Source organism: Eriocheir sinensis, chromosome 30 (genome assembly GCF_024679095.1).
Source record: "Eriocheir sinensis breed Jianghai 21 chromosome 30, ASM2467909v1, whole genome shotgun sequence".
NCBI classification, from domain to species: Eukaryota; Metazoa; Arthropoda; class Malacostraca; order Decapoda; family Varunidae; genus Eriocheir; species Eriocheir sinensis.
Window position 1 is genome coordinate 8,829,407 of NC_066538.1, and position 17,387 is coordinate 8,846,793.

At 47.5% G+C, this 17,387-nt stretch overlaps 1 protein-coding gene across 4 annotated transcripts in view; it reads left to right on the forward strand.

The window, feature by feature from the left end:
* The first annotated feature begins 6,517 nt into the window (after positions 1-6,517).
* Positions 6,518-17,387, forward strand: part of LOC127005562 (uncharacterized) — a 39,734-nt gene continuing 28,864 nt past the window's right edge. The window contains exons 1-2 of one of the 4 annotated variants that reach the window (XM_050874498.1): positions 6,518-6,750; positions 10,339-10,534. In XM_050874498.1, coding sequence (XP_050730455.1) covers positions 10,411-10,534 — 124 coding nt within the window. In that variant the 5' untranslated portion in view covers positions 6,518-6,750; positions 10,339-10,410. The remainder of the gene's footprint in view (positions 6,751-10,338; positions 10,535-17,387) is intronic. The other 3 variants (XM_050874500.1, XM_050874499.1, XM_050874497.1) reach the window with 3 other exon arrangements.

Here is a 17,387-nt window from a genome sequence, read left to right on the forward strand (position 1 = left end):
GGGCCGGTGGTGTAACATTTGGTGTCATAGGAGTGGGATTAGTGAACAGTGAACAGTGAGTTACGCCATGTCGTCATGGCGTCTCAGGATGGCCGCCGTGAGGGTGAGGAGGAGGGCAAGGCAGAGACTGACGCGGGTGAGGTGAAGCCGAGCCAGATGGATTTGTTCGCTGCCATGCTGGCCGGTATGGAAAAGAGGGCTCGTGAGGAACAGGCTGAACAGGCACGCGAGCAGGCTGAGCAGGCACGCGAGCAGGCCCGCCATCTTGCCGAGGTTATCCAGTGCAGTTTCTCGTCTCTGAAAGTGGAAACGCAGCCGTACACGGACCGGGCCTGCGACAGCGTGAGCAGTGAATGGCTGGAGGAGGTGCAGCAGACCCCGGAAGGCGAGGTCCAGGGCCTGAGGGAGGAGGTGGAGGCGGAGAGGCAGCAGCGAGAGGTGGCAACGTCGCACGCGGAGGAAGACCTAGTTCTGGCGGGAAACGCCGGGGTCCAGCTGGGGCCTATCTGGGGCCCCTGGCAAGGACCCCTGGAGCCTAGTATAGCGTCGTTGCGGAGCCTGTAGCTGCCGCAGCAGGTTGGGGAGCCAACGGAGCCGCTCCCTTGGGTCTAGCCGGTGCCGGAGTCGGACCCATTCACCCCGCCTGGTGGCCTCCCTCACGCCCTCCATCTCCTCCATGCCGGCCGGCTCGCAGGCCACGTGGTCCGCTCTCTCTCCAATGCAGCCCCTCAGCTTCCCGCCGTTCGGAGAGGCAGCGGCGAGAGGTGGCAACGTCGTGCGCGGAGGAACAAGAAGCGTCACGTGTGCTGGCGACGGGCGCCGGGGTGGCGGACTGGCGGGGCTCCGCAAGGGGCCCCTGGCAAGGGCCCCTGAAGCCTGGTGGCGTCGTGGCAGAGCCGGGGGAGGCTGCAGGAGGCTGGGGAGCCATCGGAGCCGCTCCCTTGGTTCCAGCTGGTGCTGGCGTCGGACCCATTAACCCTGCCTCGTTGCCTCTCTCACCGCCGCCCTCTCCGCCATGCTGGCCGGCTTGCAGCCCACGTGGTCCGCCGTCTCCCCCTGCGGCCCCTCAGTCTCCCGGCGCTCAGGGAGGCTTAAGCTAGCGGAGCACGACGGGAAGCTGGCATGGGAGGCCTAGTTCGAAATGCCAGCTGCTGCCCAGGGCTGGGGTGAGGCTGGGGAGGCGCTGCTGTTGATAACACCGCTGCGGGGCTCAGTGGACGAGCCAGGCCGCTTGGCGGTGGGCGCCGAGAGGACCTTGGGGCGGCCTGACATGCTGGCCGCCACACGACTCCAGGACGCGCCACAGAGGCTGTGTCGCGTCACGGGGCACTGCGTGCAGTCCAAGGGCCCAGTGGAGGCTCGTATCGGCGTGGGCAGCACTGTGGAACGGCTGCCGGTGTACGTCGCCGATCGAGACGAGCCGTGTCTGTTGGGCCTTGACTATCTGACGCAGGGCGAGGCTGGTGCCGACCATGGACGGGAGCTGGAGAGGCTGCGCGGACAGGCGCCTTTGTTCTCGGAGGTTGGCTGTGCAGAGGTATTCGCGGCGGAGCGACTGCACCATGCCCCGGGGACGGAGACCAGGGTCCAGTGTTGCCGGTCGGGCGCGATGCCAGCGGAAGGCACAGTGGGGTCCACGGAGGGCCTGCAGCTGGCTGATGGTGTGGCAGCCGGACAGAGTCTCGAAGGAGCGGGGGAGGAGTCAGTCACGGTGCTGGTGGCTAACTCCTCCGACGAGGCTCGGGAAGTACCCGCTGGTGCCAAGCTGGGCACCTGTGGGGAGGTGGAACGACAAGAGGAGACGTCAGGGAGCGCGGAGTCGGCCGCTGTGAGGCCGCTGCCCGACTTCCTGGAGGATTTGGCGCACCGGAGCTCCGCTCACCTGACGGAGGCGCAGCCGGAAGTGTGCCACACCCTGGCTCGATGCGCGGACGTGTTCAGCGGGGGTGGTTTGGACCTGGGCCGCACGGGGTTGGTGAAGCACAACATCAACACAGGAAATAGTGCGCCCACCAAGAGCCCGCCCCGACGAATCGCACCAGCCAGGCGGGAGGAACTGCAGCGCACCGTCAACGAGCTGGCGGCGCAGAGGCTGATGGAGCGGTCAGACAAACCTTGGTCCTCAGCGGCAGTCCGGGATATGAAGAAGGACGGCACGCCGCGCTTCTGTGTGGACTGCCGGGCGCTGAGGGACATGACTGTCGAGGATTCTTACCCCCTGCCGAGGACCGAGGACACGCCCGACGCGCTGACGAGGGCCTCGGGGTTCGAGGCCTTCCTGAAGAACAACGAGCAGCCTAGGGGCGGTCGTCCCGCCCTGCAATGACCTGCGGGGCCGGATGGCGAAGGTGAAGATGAAGGCAGCGTCGAGGAAGGCGAGCCCGGAGGGTCTCCATGGCTCGTGCGGGGGCTGTGGCGAGAAGGGGCATAGGCGCAGTCCGTGCCCGGGGGAGCGAAGGACTCGTTCCCTCGACCGGCTGAGCCCCGACGCCCTCCAGCCGCGCTGCAAGGACTGTGGCCAGTTTGGCCACCGCTCGAGCGCCTGCCCCAGGCCCTGGAACGCGGCGCGGGCGGGAAACGTGGACGGGCTGAAGAAGGGAGCCGATTTCCAGCCGTCTCCCGCCCCCGAGCCCCGCCTTGAATAAGCTGCCGCCGCCCGACCAGCGCGTTGCCAATGGGAGGATTAGCGGATGTAGCCACGTCGCGTGACAGTGGACGCCGGGGCTGAGGAGTCCTCTGCGCGGTCTAGGGTGTGTCCACACGGTCGAACAATGTCCGTCGGACAAACACTGTTACCAGTTAACAATGGAAAGCGGAAAGGCTTGCTGAAGACGTCAGAAGCGAGCACCAAGAGGTGTACCGGACACTGCCCATGTTCGTAGTATCGGAACTTCGGACAGTACCTGGTGGGACAGAGGTTTGGAAGTATACGATACTGCCAGGCACAGGATGAACAAAGTTACTTGTTTACCGGGTGAACTGAGGCTGTCAGTTGATTAGATCTCACCTGCCCTGTCAACATGGCTGGCCGTACGTCTGTCACCTGTCTCTCGAGCCCATACTACCACTGACTTAGATACCCGTGAGTTGCCAGAGGACATCAGCTTCGAACAGTGTCTGCCGGTCTTTGCCTAGTGAACGGAGTAGAAACTATGGTAAACAACTTCATCTGGTACCACTGTTTGTTGCCATATCAACCTCCCTAATTTCAACGCCTATGACGTCATCCTGTTTCGCCTATTGATATGGTAACAGTGTTTGTTCGACAGACAGTGTTCGACCGTGTGGACGGACCTTAGTAACACGGGGCAGTGTGTGCTGCTCGAGGGGCCAGTGGAGGCTCGTATCGGCGTGGGCAGCGCTGTGGAGCGCCGGCCGGTGGACGTCGCCGATCGAGACGAGCCATGCTTGCTGAGCCTCGACTACCTGACGCAGGCCAAGGCTTGTGGTGGCCTCGGACGGGAGCTGGAGCGGGTGACCGGAAAGGTGCCCTTTAAGCTCCCTGTAGTTTTCGAGCTTGGCTGCGTGGGGAGGTAGTCACGGCCGGGCGAGAGCACCTTGCCTCGCGGGTGTAGGCCAGGAGCCGGTGTCGACTGTCACGAGCGTTGCGTGAAGCGGATGGCATGGAAGAGCCCACTGAGGGACTGGCGGCTGGTCGACGGCGTGGCTGACAGGCGGAGCCCATTGGGGGCGTGAGAAGAGACTGTGGAGGACGTGGTGGAGGACTGATTTATTTGTATTCCATATATATGTATTTTTGTGTGTTGCATGTTGGGGCAGTCGGGTCGACTAGCTGTTTCTTTAAGGGGGGGGGGGGATAGTGTTACGCCAGGGGGTATATTTTGGGGGATATTTGTGTTATCTGTGTGGGGGGTGCTAGTTTGGGGCGCGGAGGGCTGTGATGGCCGGCGGCGTAGGGTGCATCGCGGCGGGCGGGAAGGAAGCGAGCCCCGTCGCGGGGGCAGAGAGAGAGAGAGAGAGAGAGAGAGAGAGAGAGGCCCGAGCTGCGAGAGACGTGCGCCGCTTGTCTCCGTGCCCCTGCGTGCCTTGCCTGCTTCTGTGAGCCCTGTGCTGTGTCTGTGCCCCTCTGAGTACTGGGAGTTACTGTGCCTTGTAAACCAGTGTTTTGTACGTGTTAGAGCTGTTAAGTAAAATGGAAAACCTGTACTGTGAGCCTCTTTGCCCTGCCTTGCTTCCCTCGTGTTGGGGCGGCCTTGGGAGTGTTGGCGCTGTGGTTCTTGCTGTTCTGGGGTGTTCACGGCCCGTGTGTGGTGTTCTGGGGTTGAGGCACACCGCCTGTCCGTGCTTGAGTGTGGTGTGCGGGCCGGTGGTGAAACAATAATTATTCACGAGGAAAGATGTCAGATTGCTCACAATAATACGCTCGAGACACTTGCAGGATACTGAAGCGAGACTTATTGGTCTGTAATTAAGAGGGGAAGAACGCACACCTTTCTTAAAGATGTGTAGTGCGGCGACTATGCCTGATAAACGAGCCTCCCATAACCCACTTAGCCAGTGGGGTACCTCTTTGGCCGACTCGGTAAGGAGTGGCTCTCCCGTCCCGTTGGTCGCGGGTTCAATCCCAGGCAGCCGGCGAATACCTGATCTTGATTAATTTCTCGTGTGTTTCGATACACACAGAGGACGTGTTGGGAAATAAGATGAAATAGAAAAACATGCTCTCGGGGCATGACAGTGGTGGCATAGCGGTGGGGATCCTCTCCTGCAGTTCTGTTGAGTTTCCACGAAGGGGTAACAGGTAGGATGGCCCATGCTCCGAGGGTAATAGAAAATGGGAAGTGTTGGAGTTATGTCTGTACGAGCACATTGTGAAATAGTACACCAAAATAGGTCACAGTCTAAAGGTCTCAACACACAGAAATTAATATACATATGTAGTGCGGCGACGGCCTGATGAACGAGCCTCCCATAACCCACTTAGCCAGTGGGGTACCTCTTTGGCCGACTCAGTAAGGAGTGGCTCTCCCGTCACGCTGGTCGCGGGTTCAATCCCAGGCAGCCGGCGAATACCCTGATCTTGATTAATTTCTCGTGTTGTTTCGATACACGCAGAGGCCGTGTTGAGAAATAGGAAGGATTTAGAAAAGAAGCTCGTCGGGGCATTACAGTGGTGGCATAGCGGTGGGCATCCTCTCCTGCAGTTCTGTTGAGTTTCCCCGAAGGGGTAACAGGTAGGATGGCCCATGCTCCGAGGTTGATAGAAAATGGGAGTTGGAGGTATGTCTCAAAGGGACATTGTGGAGTTGTCTCAAAGGGACATTGTCAACACACAGAAATTAATCTACATAGGGGGGAAAGCCGTGTAGTGCGGCGACGGCCTGATGAACGAGCCTCCCATAACCCACTTAACCAGTGGGGTACCTCTTTGGCCGACTCGGTAAGGAGTGGCTCTCCCGTCACGCTGGTCGCGGGTTCAGTCCCAGGCAGCCGGCGAATACCCTGATCTTGATTAATTTCTCGTGTTATTTCGATACACGCAGAGGCCGTGTTGAGAAATAGGAAGGATTTAGAAAAGAAGCTCGTCGGGGCATTACACATAGAGGGGAAAGTCGTGCAGTGCGGCGACTATGCCTGATGAACGAGCCTCCCATAACCCTCTTAGCCACGTCACGTTGGTCGTGGGTTCAATCCCAGGCAACCGGCTGTTAGAGGTATACAGGGGGTTCACCAGAAAAGGCAGGCACCGCCCGGGTACGAACTCGAGTCCTTCCGCTTTCCGGGCGGACGTGCTACCCGTTACATCACGGTCGCCTCTCGGTGTCAACCCACACACAGGCGAATACCTGATCTTGATTAATTTCTCGTGTTTCGATACACGCAGAGGACGTGTTGGGAAATAGAAAAACATGCTCTCGGGGCATGACAGATGGGGACTACTTGGGAAGACTTCCAGACTGATGGGAGTTCACCAGTTTGGACTGACTTATGGAAGAGCCAGAGAAGGGGGTATGAAGAGGATGAGATCGAAGCAGTGTTTGAGCAAACAAGGGTGAATACCATATCAGGCCCCATACTGCTGGAAGGATTTAGATCACGCAGAGTATTGGCGACATCAGACAGATTTATAACCAAGTTATTCAAGTTACCTTCAAAGTGCTGGTGCTCTACTGGATTGTCAGGGGTATTGGTAGGATATACAGAAGAGAATGCCTCAGTAAACAAATCTGCCCTTAACCTCAGACCTTGCTATAATTTCTGAATAGGTACAGAAGAATGGTCAAACTACCACCAGGTTCATAAAATTACCCCTGGAACTGCCCCAAACACCTACGAAAGAAAGCCTTGTCAAAATGTGTGTGGTTGGGGTCCCCGGCCCGGTCCCCGGAAGATGACCCCACTCCTGACAGTAAGATAGTAGACTCGTAGCCCTTACACACAATGAGATATTTTCTCAGTCCATCAAAAAAGATTTATGTCTACACATTTTGGTCACTATTTATTCAATTGTTTGCTCTACTACAATATATAGTACATTTCCAAGTCCAAGTAATAAATGTTTATGTTTTCTGTGGAGTAGGCTCGTGAGTGCATGCTGGGTGCGTCCCCATTCCCTTCACTGGTTATTATTGGCGCCGCGAGCCAGGCCTATCACATGTACACTGCGGCAGGCTGCTCTCCAGGTGGTCCCAAGGCAGGCCCAGACTGCAGCAGTGATGGGAGCGAGGCCACAGTGCTAGGCCGCGGCTCCTGAGGTGAGGCGGGCGGCATTTCCGTCACTCTGATAAGGTGTGGCAGTCCCTGTATTCTCTCTCTCTCTCTCTCTCTCTCTCTCTCTCTCTCTCTCTCTCTCTCTCTCTCTCTCTCTCTCTCTCTCTTTTCATGTATCATTAAACATATAATTTTTTGATGGCTGAGCACACACACTTGACAAGGTTTTCTTACCTAGGATTTGGGGTGTTTCCAGGGGTAGTTTAATGACCCTGGTGGTAGTTTGACCCATCTTCTGTACCTTGAACCCAAAAACTCATTAGAACCCGAGTGATCTCTTTGGCCTTTGGAAATTGTTGATGTGAGAAGCAGAGGCAGAAGCTGAGTGTTGGGTGACTGGACAGCTGCACAGAATGAGGCTGGTCCAAACTTAGAGTATATAATGCATGTTTGTCTCCCATCATGATGAAGGCAGCCTGGTTTGACAGTGAGGGAAGAGACATCAGGACTTGTCTATTATTACACCTGTCGCTTTGAGGAGTTTGACTAATTTTTCTGAAAGATCTTATTGTAGTACTCTTCATATTCTGGTTAAAGCTGCTTTATTAAAGTGCTGATATCTTGTCTCCTACTTGATCAGTTTCTCGTCTTTTGCCAAATGTGTACTGTAAACCGGGGTGACTTTGGACATGGGGTAACTTCGGACAAAAAGTGGTTAGGTTAGACATGGTTAGGTTAGGTCAGGTTAGTTTAAGATTAAATTTACTTGTCTTAGATTTGTGTGTGGTACACTTCGTGTTGTGCAATGGTTGTCACTGGCAGCACAGGAGGCAACTTTCATCTACATATTCCCCTTTTTCATGATCATTGCCTGTAGAAATACAGTGCTCGCCATAAACATTGTCGCACCCCTCTCCCACGCTGCGCCAGGTAATATAAACATGTACTGCATCCAATTTGAATGGTGAAGAAATGGAGGAGGTCATTGAGTTTAAGTACCTTGGATCAGTTATGTGTAAGCATGGTGGTACGGAGGGAGAGATAAGAGAAAGGGCATTGCAAGGAAGAAGGGTGGTAGGGTCTTTGGGACAAATGAATGGCAGAAGTGTGAGCATGGAAGTAAAGAGGGATTTGAGAAATACAATAATAGTACCAACCCTCACATATGCAAGTGAAACGTGGGCCTGGAATGAAAGTCAGAGGTCTAGAGTGCAGGCAGTGGAAATGAATTATTTGAGGAGTGCTTGTGGTGTAAGTAGAATGGATGGAATGAGTAATGAAAGTGTGTTTGAGCATTTTGGAATGTGTCACAGGGGTGAAGGGAAGAAGTGTGGAGTGGTGGAAGAAGTGAAGCGACAGACTTTAAAGTGGTTTGGCCACATGGAGTGAATGGAGTAGAGTAAGATGACCAGAAGGGTGTATGTGAGTGAGATAGAGGGAGGGAATGCTAGAGGATGACCTCCAGTGAAATGGAGGGATAGGGTGCGAGAGTATGTTAGGGAGAGGGGGGAAAGATCTTTGAGAAACTTTGAGCAGGCAAGGAGGGAGTGTTTGGATAGAGAAAGTTGGAAGCTCTTCTGCCGTGGCCATCCCCTGGTGGGAGCTCCTAGGAGCAGGCGTCGATGAAATGATGACTGCATCCAAAGAAATTTATTGAACTTACAACTAATACTTTGTTGGCTTCCCTTGATGTCTCCTACACTCTTCCAAATGAGCCAGAAGGCTGTCTGCAAACACCATGAGATGCTGGGAAGCGAATGTGTTCCAAAGGTGGTGAAGCGCAGCTTGGAGTTTGGCTACAGTTGAACAGTCGTGGCTTCGTAACTCCCGTTTTATTATCGCCCTCTCGAAAGACCCCAGTAGATGGTCACACAGAAGCTCAAGGTAGTTCCCCTGATTCATTGTGGTGTTCTTGGGTAACACCACGAGGCTCCCCACCCCGTGTTAGGAAAAGCATCCCCACACCATCAATGAATCTCACTATGCTTTCTTAACAGTATCCAGCAACATCTGTAGTATATACCAACACCCTTCGTAAACTCATAGTAAAGAAATGAACGGCCCAGGTTCAAAACCTGGCCCGGGCAGACAGTGTGCAGCTCACCCTTTTGGGTTGGTCGATAAATGGGTACCTGGGGAAATCTAGGAAAAGTAAATTGTGTCAATCCCAGACTTCACATTACCCTGTGTCCCAAGGTAATGGGTTCTTACCCACCACGGGATTTAAATGCTAAAGGTACAGAGATGAGCACTGTGGCCATGTGCAGCTACAGAGTATGCACCCAACTTTACCATACCTTTCCCATCTCTCAGTACCTCCACTATTTTATACAGTCCAATTCACTTACTTGTCAACTTTCTATTGGTGCCTGTCTCATTGCTCCCTCTCTTCACCCACACTTACTTAGATCACTCACTTCCAACTTCTGATTCTTTTTCCCTTCATTAACTTTCTCCCACCACTTTCTTGCCACTTCCAAGTTTGTTCATCGAATCACTCTGTGTGCTATTTCCACTTCACTCTCCTCATCTAGCTGTGGATATTAACTTCAATGAACTTTGGGACATGTCAGGAAAAGGAAGCATGATGGAGTTGACAGACAGTCACCTCATGCACTGCCGTGTTTATCACCTTTTGGTACTCAGTCAAGTGGTTATGCCACCGAGTGGGGTACCCTTTACAGAAGTTTGAGAAAATTCTCTTAATCATTCTATGCATCCTCTCAGAGATGCTGCTACTGTGTGGGTAGTATGGAGTGGTGTATCCTACTTGGATGTTGCACCTTACACAGATCTCTTTGAACTGCTGAGAAATAAACTCTTTAGCATTATCTTATAACAGGACATCTGGTGTTTCAAAATCATAAATATATCCCATAAAGCTCCTACCTACTTCCTACTTCTTATATGTCCTCAGTTTATATAAGAAACGTGAGCCCTTGGCTCAGGCAGCATCCAGTTAGGGAGGGTTGGTTACTCCCTAGCCAGTGAGTCACCCTCACCTCCAAACATGAAACATTCGTGTTGTGCACAGACAGCCAGAAGTATCCACCACGCTGTTCAGGTTAAACTTCACAAAATTATATACCGCAGCTGATATCTCTGTGTGCATTAGTAGATAAATGGAACAGGCTTGGCAGCCATGTGATGGGTGCCAATACAATATATACGTTCAAGAAAGGTTAGTTAAATTAATGGATGGGGATTACAGTAGTGTAATGTTAACTAGAACCACTCTGTGTAGACCTTCCAGGCTCTTTCAGACTCCTTGTTTTTATGTAATAACTTTATTCTTAGTGACATTCGTTGGGTGTAGTTTACTTGATTGTATAAGTTGGAAAAGTTTCCTGCTAGTGAAGGTCTCCTGTACTCATTTCATGCTTGTTTGACCTCATCTATCTCGTGCCATTTTCATTTGTTCATGATTTTTACAACAAAGGAGGCAAGTCCAGGGCAAAACAGAAAAGAAAAAATAAAGCCCTCAACATGTTTCTCATAGAAAGAATATATATTCCAGAAGATGCATTAAAGAATTTTCAGATTAAGTTAGAGAGGTGTTTTGGTAATGATGTACCTACCTCACACAAGCTCACATCATGCATATTAGCTTCATGTAAATAAGAAAGGAAAGAGGTGGATGGTGTTAAATTAATAGATTTTCTACAGGGTGGAGTGCTGTAACTGTCAATACCACCCACCACAACTACCACCACCATCCCAACCCCTGTGACCACCACCATGAAGTCTCCCGTATCCAGTGCAGACATCACCAAGGCCTGGGTGGAGTTCATGCTGACAGACTATGAGAGCAGGAAGACTCCACACACCACTGTTGCTGTCAAGACATTCACTGTCAGGAATGGTGGGTGATGGCACTATATGGAAGGGAGGAATATTACTAAGGAGGCCAGAGCTGTACCATATATATATATATATATATATATATATATATATATATATATATATATATATATATGTATATATATATATATATATATATATATATATATATATATATATATATATATATATATATATATATATATATATATATATATATATATATATAAATATATATATATAATATATATATATATATATATATATATATATATATATATATATATATATATATCTATATATATATTATATATATATATATATATATATATATATATATATATATATATATATATATATATATATATATGACATGTTATTTTTTTCAGAGTATTTATTGTATAGCTTGTCATGATTTAGTTGAGGTATTTGTTTTGATGCCTGCTACTTAGAACCTCATGGAGGAGTGGCCTTTGCAGAACATCCACAGAATTTTGCCCATACCCTCAATCCTTACATAAGCCAGTCCTCTCATTCTTGCAAGCCAATAGTTTTGTATTAGTATTGGTAGTAGTAGTAGTAGTAGTATGGGATACCTCATATGTAAAATTCTCCAAGCTTCAGAAGTGTATTGGAGAGTACCCAAGGTCTAGGAGTGGTTTTGCCTCATTAAAGACAGGCAAGAGACATGCTGCTAGGCTTCTTAGTAATCAGAACAACCTATATAGGGCTCTGCCATGTAGAACTACAGCTCTCTTGAGGAAAGACAATGAAAGGTATGTCAGGAGCCTCGCTGATGGCGTCCTGGGTCACCTCAAACCTCTCACCTCTGAACAGCAGATGGTTGCTTCCTGCCAGACAGAATGGGTTTGCTAGGCTGAAAACTTTGAGCAGTTGTACAGTCACGATATGAAGTGATGTCGCCGTGTACGTTTATTTTCAATCACACAAGTATCGTTATATATTTTCAAGAGTACCATTATTTTCCTGTATCTTCATCATAACTTAACTAAATATATTTTACAAGCTAGAAAAAAATAGAAAAGAAATATTCAATGATGTCTTACGAAGACTTGTCGAAATATTTTGACACAAAGTGTTTTTGTTCACCAAGGAAAGAGTCAAATGAAGTCCAAATATCGACATATTACTCAAACAGAAAGTAAAATTATCTTTTCATGATCATTGTTGACAACAATAAATCTAACGTATGCACAATATATAGGACATGCATAATTGGTAGATATCCTAAACTAGGATGGCGTAATTTATTTAATTTATACTCTCGTTTGATGATGACGTCATCGCCCGCGCACCATACCTATTATTCAGCCCTGACTCACTCTTTGCCTTTCGTGGTCAACATAATGATAACGAAAGCTTTCCGTGGACTTCTAATGCATGATAGTGATTAAGGAAGATGCCCACAGCCTATAACTACCGTGGGATAGTCGGAGATGGAAAAATAAGAATACATAGCTTCAGAATAGTCGTGTTTTGTAACTCACTCTTTGCCGCCGATCGCAAACATCATTGCCTTTCTTGGTCAATATAACGATGACAAAAGCTTCATGTAGACTTCTAATGCTTGGAGGTGATCAGTGGAACATGTCCACAGCTTATAAGTGCCATAGAATAATCGAGGAAGGTGGGAAATAAGAAAATATGGCTTTGAAATGAAGGTGGTGGTGCGGGCGGGTAGGCTAATCGCAGCGTTGCCAAACATTAGGCTATGGTCGAGTGTTCGTGGAGGCGTCCGGAATTTTGATAGTTCAGATATGGCAACCCTACCTATGAAGGCATTCTTCATTCATCATCGTTACTGAGCAATGTTGCTATATATTTCAGTGCCCATGCTTATGACAAGAAGCCATCATAGTGAATAAAAGGTTTTTAATGTGAAACCTTATTATTTGATCGTTTCTTAATCAATAGAACGCAAAGTAATGCCAGTAACTGTCCATTCCCTTCGTGTCATACTGTGCGTGTGTATTAATAACTGCAGAAGACAGTTCATGGAATGACCCAGAATATATATATATATATATATATATATATATATATATATATATATATATATATATATATATATATATATATATATATATATATATATGTATATATATATCAGAGCTGGGCACTTCCGACTCTGTCCGCACCTCCGCTCCTCCGACCTGCGGACCTTTAAACGAGGTGCGGAGGTCCGAAGCGCGGAAAGTTTTTCAAAAGTGCGGAAGTAACAGGTGCGGAACGGCAGTATTTTAAGTCCGTACCTCCGCACCTGAGGTTTTCAAGGATAAAAAATGAAACGACAAACAGTCCGCTCTGCAGTAATACTTCCAGTCGTTCTGGCGGTCTGTGCTGCAGGGCATGTTTTCCCACCACTTGAGTGACGTCACTCATTCAGATTCTGACCGGTGTTGCATGTGTACTGAGGTTTGATAATTATGATGAGTGTAAAAGTAGTTACTTTACTTCAGGTGGTGGAGATTCTATGCGTTAAAATGACAATAATGATAACAAAATAATGGTAATAATAATAATAATAATAATGATAATAATGCTGCTGCAGTATTGCCTTGTATTTCTTTTTTTTTAAGGTACGGACTAGAATTTTCAGGCACGCTTTAATAGTTTTGGGTATGGTACCGGAGGTGCGGAGTGCTTGCGGAACGAGTGAAAAAAATTTTAGGCGCGGAAGTACAGGTCCTGACTATATGTGTTTCGAGGTGCGGAGGAGCGGTACCGGACTACCCGATATCCAGTAACGCGCCCAGCTCTGATATATATATATATATATATATATATATATATATATATATATATATATATCTATATATATATATATATATATATATATATATATATCACCTAAATCTGAACAACGTATAACAACTGTTTTGCAAAGATAAGCACACAACGTGAGCTAAATCATTTCAAGGTTGTCTTCAGTACTGAAGACAACACATTACATTCGCAGTCGCATTTTTTAAAACAAATGAATGTATAATTGTAATTCAGGTACTACTATGTTATTTTACCATGTTTTACATCACAAGGTATTATAGATTATCATTAAAAGGGAACATTATAACATAAACAATAAATACACATCACTTCCGTTACCTTCAAATGCTCCCGAACGAAACATTTTGAGAGCGGCGACATCACTTCATATCGCGACTGTACATGGCAGACCCTCTGAGTATGCAGTTTCCTACCACTGGGCTACAAATACATTGTAGATGTTGATCCACCCATTGATAAAACCCTACCTCCTCCTGACAAGATCAGATAGGCTGTGGCAAGGTTGAAGGGTGGAAAGGCAGCTGGCATTTGTGACATCAGTGCAAAACTGCTTAAAGCTGACCTTGTCAAGAAAGGGTGGAGTTAAGTCAATGGATGGGTCTGACATGTTGGATAGTACTTGCCTGAGAGGGAGGTTTGGAGCAAGGATTCTCCAGGGCTCAGTAAGCAGGTCTAAGGTCATTTGTATTGAGATGTCCCTTGTCTTTCTCAGCAAGACTCCTGACAGATTTCTCCTTGTCTCTTATCAGGGGAAATGGTCCTGTATGACAAAGCCTTTAATTGGTCCTGATTTCCAGTAAGCTAGGCAACATGACCGCAATATTCTCGAATGTCTCCCCAGAGGCAAAACCGCTCCTTGAACTCAGGCACTCTCCAGTACACTCCTTTGCTGCTTGGAGAGTCATATCTGAAGCTATCCCACAGTTCTACAAGATCCTTAACCCCTTAATGACGTTGATGCCGCTTCCGTCATATAGTTCTATCAGACGTGGGCAACGAGCATGATGCCAGCGCCGGAGAGCGAGAAGCTATCTGGAATTTGAAGGGCGCGCGTAACTAGGTCTCTGTCAATGCTAAGTGACTAACTGGCACCTCTTTTGTCCTTTACCACCACTCCGTGGTAAAACTAGTCTATAGTTCCTGCCTACACATCATGGCGTTTGCAGAGCGATTATGTTCCCTCAGCCGATCTGTTTCGGCGGTCTTCCTTTAGTTTCTGTTCATTGTGTGCATGCTGAGCGTAGTCTTGACACCTCCACTGATATACGTGATGTTCTAGATGAACCAATATCTTGTTCACAGGAGTGTTTGGAGGAGTGGGAAGCGGAAGTTGGATTTTGGGGGGAATCATGGAATTCCAGCTAAACGGTCGGTCCAAATCATAATCTGATATCACAGTTGGGTTATACGGATGATTTTCTACAACTTTTATTCAATGAGATTCATTCCAGAATGAAAAACTACAAAAATTAACTTTTTTTTTTTTTTTTTTTTTTTTTTTTTTCACTGCAACTTTGGCTCTCTGTAGACAGTAAATTTCTGGGTAAACCAAAAGATTATAAACTATATTCTTCACACTCTATCGTGATAAAATGAGTAACTTCTCTTCAATAAATTTTCCTGTACGTCGTACCAATAAAAAGTTGGAATTTTGGGGGAATCATGGAATTCCAGCCAAATAATCAATCCAAATAAAAATATGATTGCACAGTAGAGTTTTAAGGATGCTTTCCTTCAACTTTTATTCAATGAGATTCATTCCAGAATGAAAAAAAATACAAAAATTTACAAAAATTATTTTTCGAGTTTCACTACAACTTTGGCTCACTGTAGGCAGTAAATTTCTGGGTCAAAGTTTATAAACTATATGTTACAGACTCCATCATGATAAAATGAGCAACTTTTCTTCAATAATTTTTTCTGTACATCGCACCAGTAAAAAGTTGGAATTTTGGGAGAATCATGGAATTCCAGCCAAATACGACAACCTAGAAAGAAACAGATTTCACGGCAGGGTGCACCAGAAAATTTTCTATAAAACATCTTTTATGACGTTTTCTCGGTTTCAAAGTTCATTTTCTGCTGACTTTTGCGTTCGAAGGGGATCTCCCGAGAAAAACTTTTGCCGTCAGAGGGGGTTAAGTGTACCAAGCACATTGAACAGATTTTAGACTGCATATTCACTAGTACATACAAAGTCTTTCAGTCTCATGAGATGAAACACAGTACCAATATGGTTATATCTCGAGATTCTTCTTGACCTGTCATGAAGCTTGAGTATAGCAAAAACAAGCCTATGATTAGTTGTAAAATAGTCTGCACTCTGAAAGAGCCTACCATTCTGCAGGCTCCCTCATTGAGTACTTACAAAAGTGTGATTGATTCCCTCTGACATGGGTACCAACACAGAACTCATAGCCAACACTGTCAGTGTCGGACAAGACAGTGCGTGTATCCCAGGGGGGAACACTGGTCTATTACGGAGCCTAGTTTGGCGTAGAGCACGTCCGTCTCTTCAGTTTCACACAAATTAGTTGAAGCATACACTGCAATTAGACACAAAGCCGAAGGTGTGCTTCAGCTCCACTCATGACATATGCTTTTTAGCCAGAGTAATATCAACAATAAATGGCTGGAGATGCCTATTGCTACTTTCTTAAGTTAGTTATCAGGACCCATGCTGGACCAGTTGTTGGTGTATCCCTTACTATTGATCTCCACTGCCAGGCTTCCTAGTCTACATCTCACTCTATCCACCTTCAGTCTTCTGAGCTCATTCGACAAGTGAGGTAGTTTGTAATCATCTGAGAGGTTAACGATGCTCTAGTTCCAGAACCCTTTGAGGGTTTACTGCAGGCCTGGGTTTGCAGGCAGCTGTCATATATTGTCATATATGCACCACCCCAGCCGTCCCTGAAAAAGAAGCGGGAGAAGGCAGCTAGTTGGCTTCTCCCAGTGCTTTTATTTTCAGTTGGAATTTCATTTTTACAATCACATTCTCAGTGTTGGGCGTAGCGGCACTACTAGTAGCACCGCTACGTAGTGAAGCTACTTTTTAGTAGCTGTAGCGCTAGTGCCACTCTTTTTTTAGAAAGAGCGGCAAAAACGGTAGCAGCGCTACATTTTTAGGTAGGGCTAGTCACTACTCGCTACTTGGGGTGGACCAACTACGTATGTGATTAAAATGCAAATGAAACGTGTACAGTTCAGTGGGTTGAGCCCGTAACTTTTGTCAGTCATCAAACGCTCGCTCAGTAGTGAATCTGCGACTGGAGGTGTGGCTGACTGCCTATCTGTGGACAGTAAGTGATTAGTCACTCGTGGATATTCCTGATCACGGCTCACGAAGCCTTGGAAACTGGTAAAAACTGGGTGAGTCAACTAGCACAGCAGAGGGAGGGGAGTGAATCTTCTAGCCTCACGTGCAGGAAATGTAAAGTGACTTACTCAGTACTCTATCAAGGACGTGGAACGTAACGATATGTTTAAAAGAGAATTATGTTTTTTCAATACTTATTGTTCACAAGTAGCGGTAGCGGCAGTAGTAGTGGTAGACTGGTAGTGCACTACATTTAGAAATGAGTAGCTGTATCAGTAGTGCCACTACAATTTGACTGAAAGGTAATGCCACTACTTTTAGCAGGTAGTGCACATAACATTGCACATTCTACACAATGAATGAACCCATTGTATATTTTACTGATACTTTCTTCTATAATGGTTTTCTATGCTTAGTCCCACCGTGACTGAAGGAAGAAAGTAGAAGGTGGTTGTAAGATGATGTTTATTTAGTCTTTGGCCATACTTCTTTGAATCCTATTGAAGTTGGTTTGCTTATTAGGCTAAGAAGATGAGAGGTTCCCTAATGAGGTTAGTTATGCCTACTATGGTGATAACATTAGTGAGACATGTTTAACCCCTTAGCGATGACTATGATGCTGGCGTCATATAATTTTTTCTAACGTAGGCGACAAGCATGACGCCAGCGCTGGAAAACGAGAAGCTCTCTGGAAATTGAACTGCGCGCGTAACAATGTACGTGTCGATCCTAAGTGACTAACTGGCAC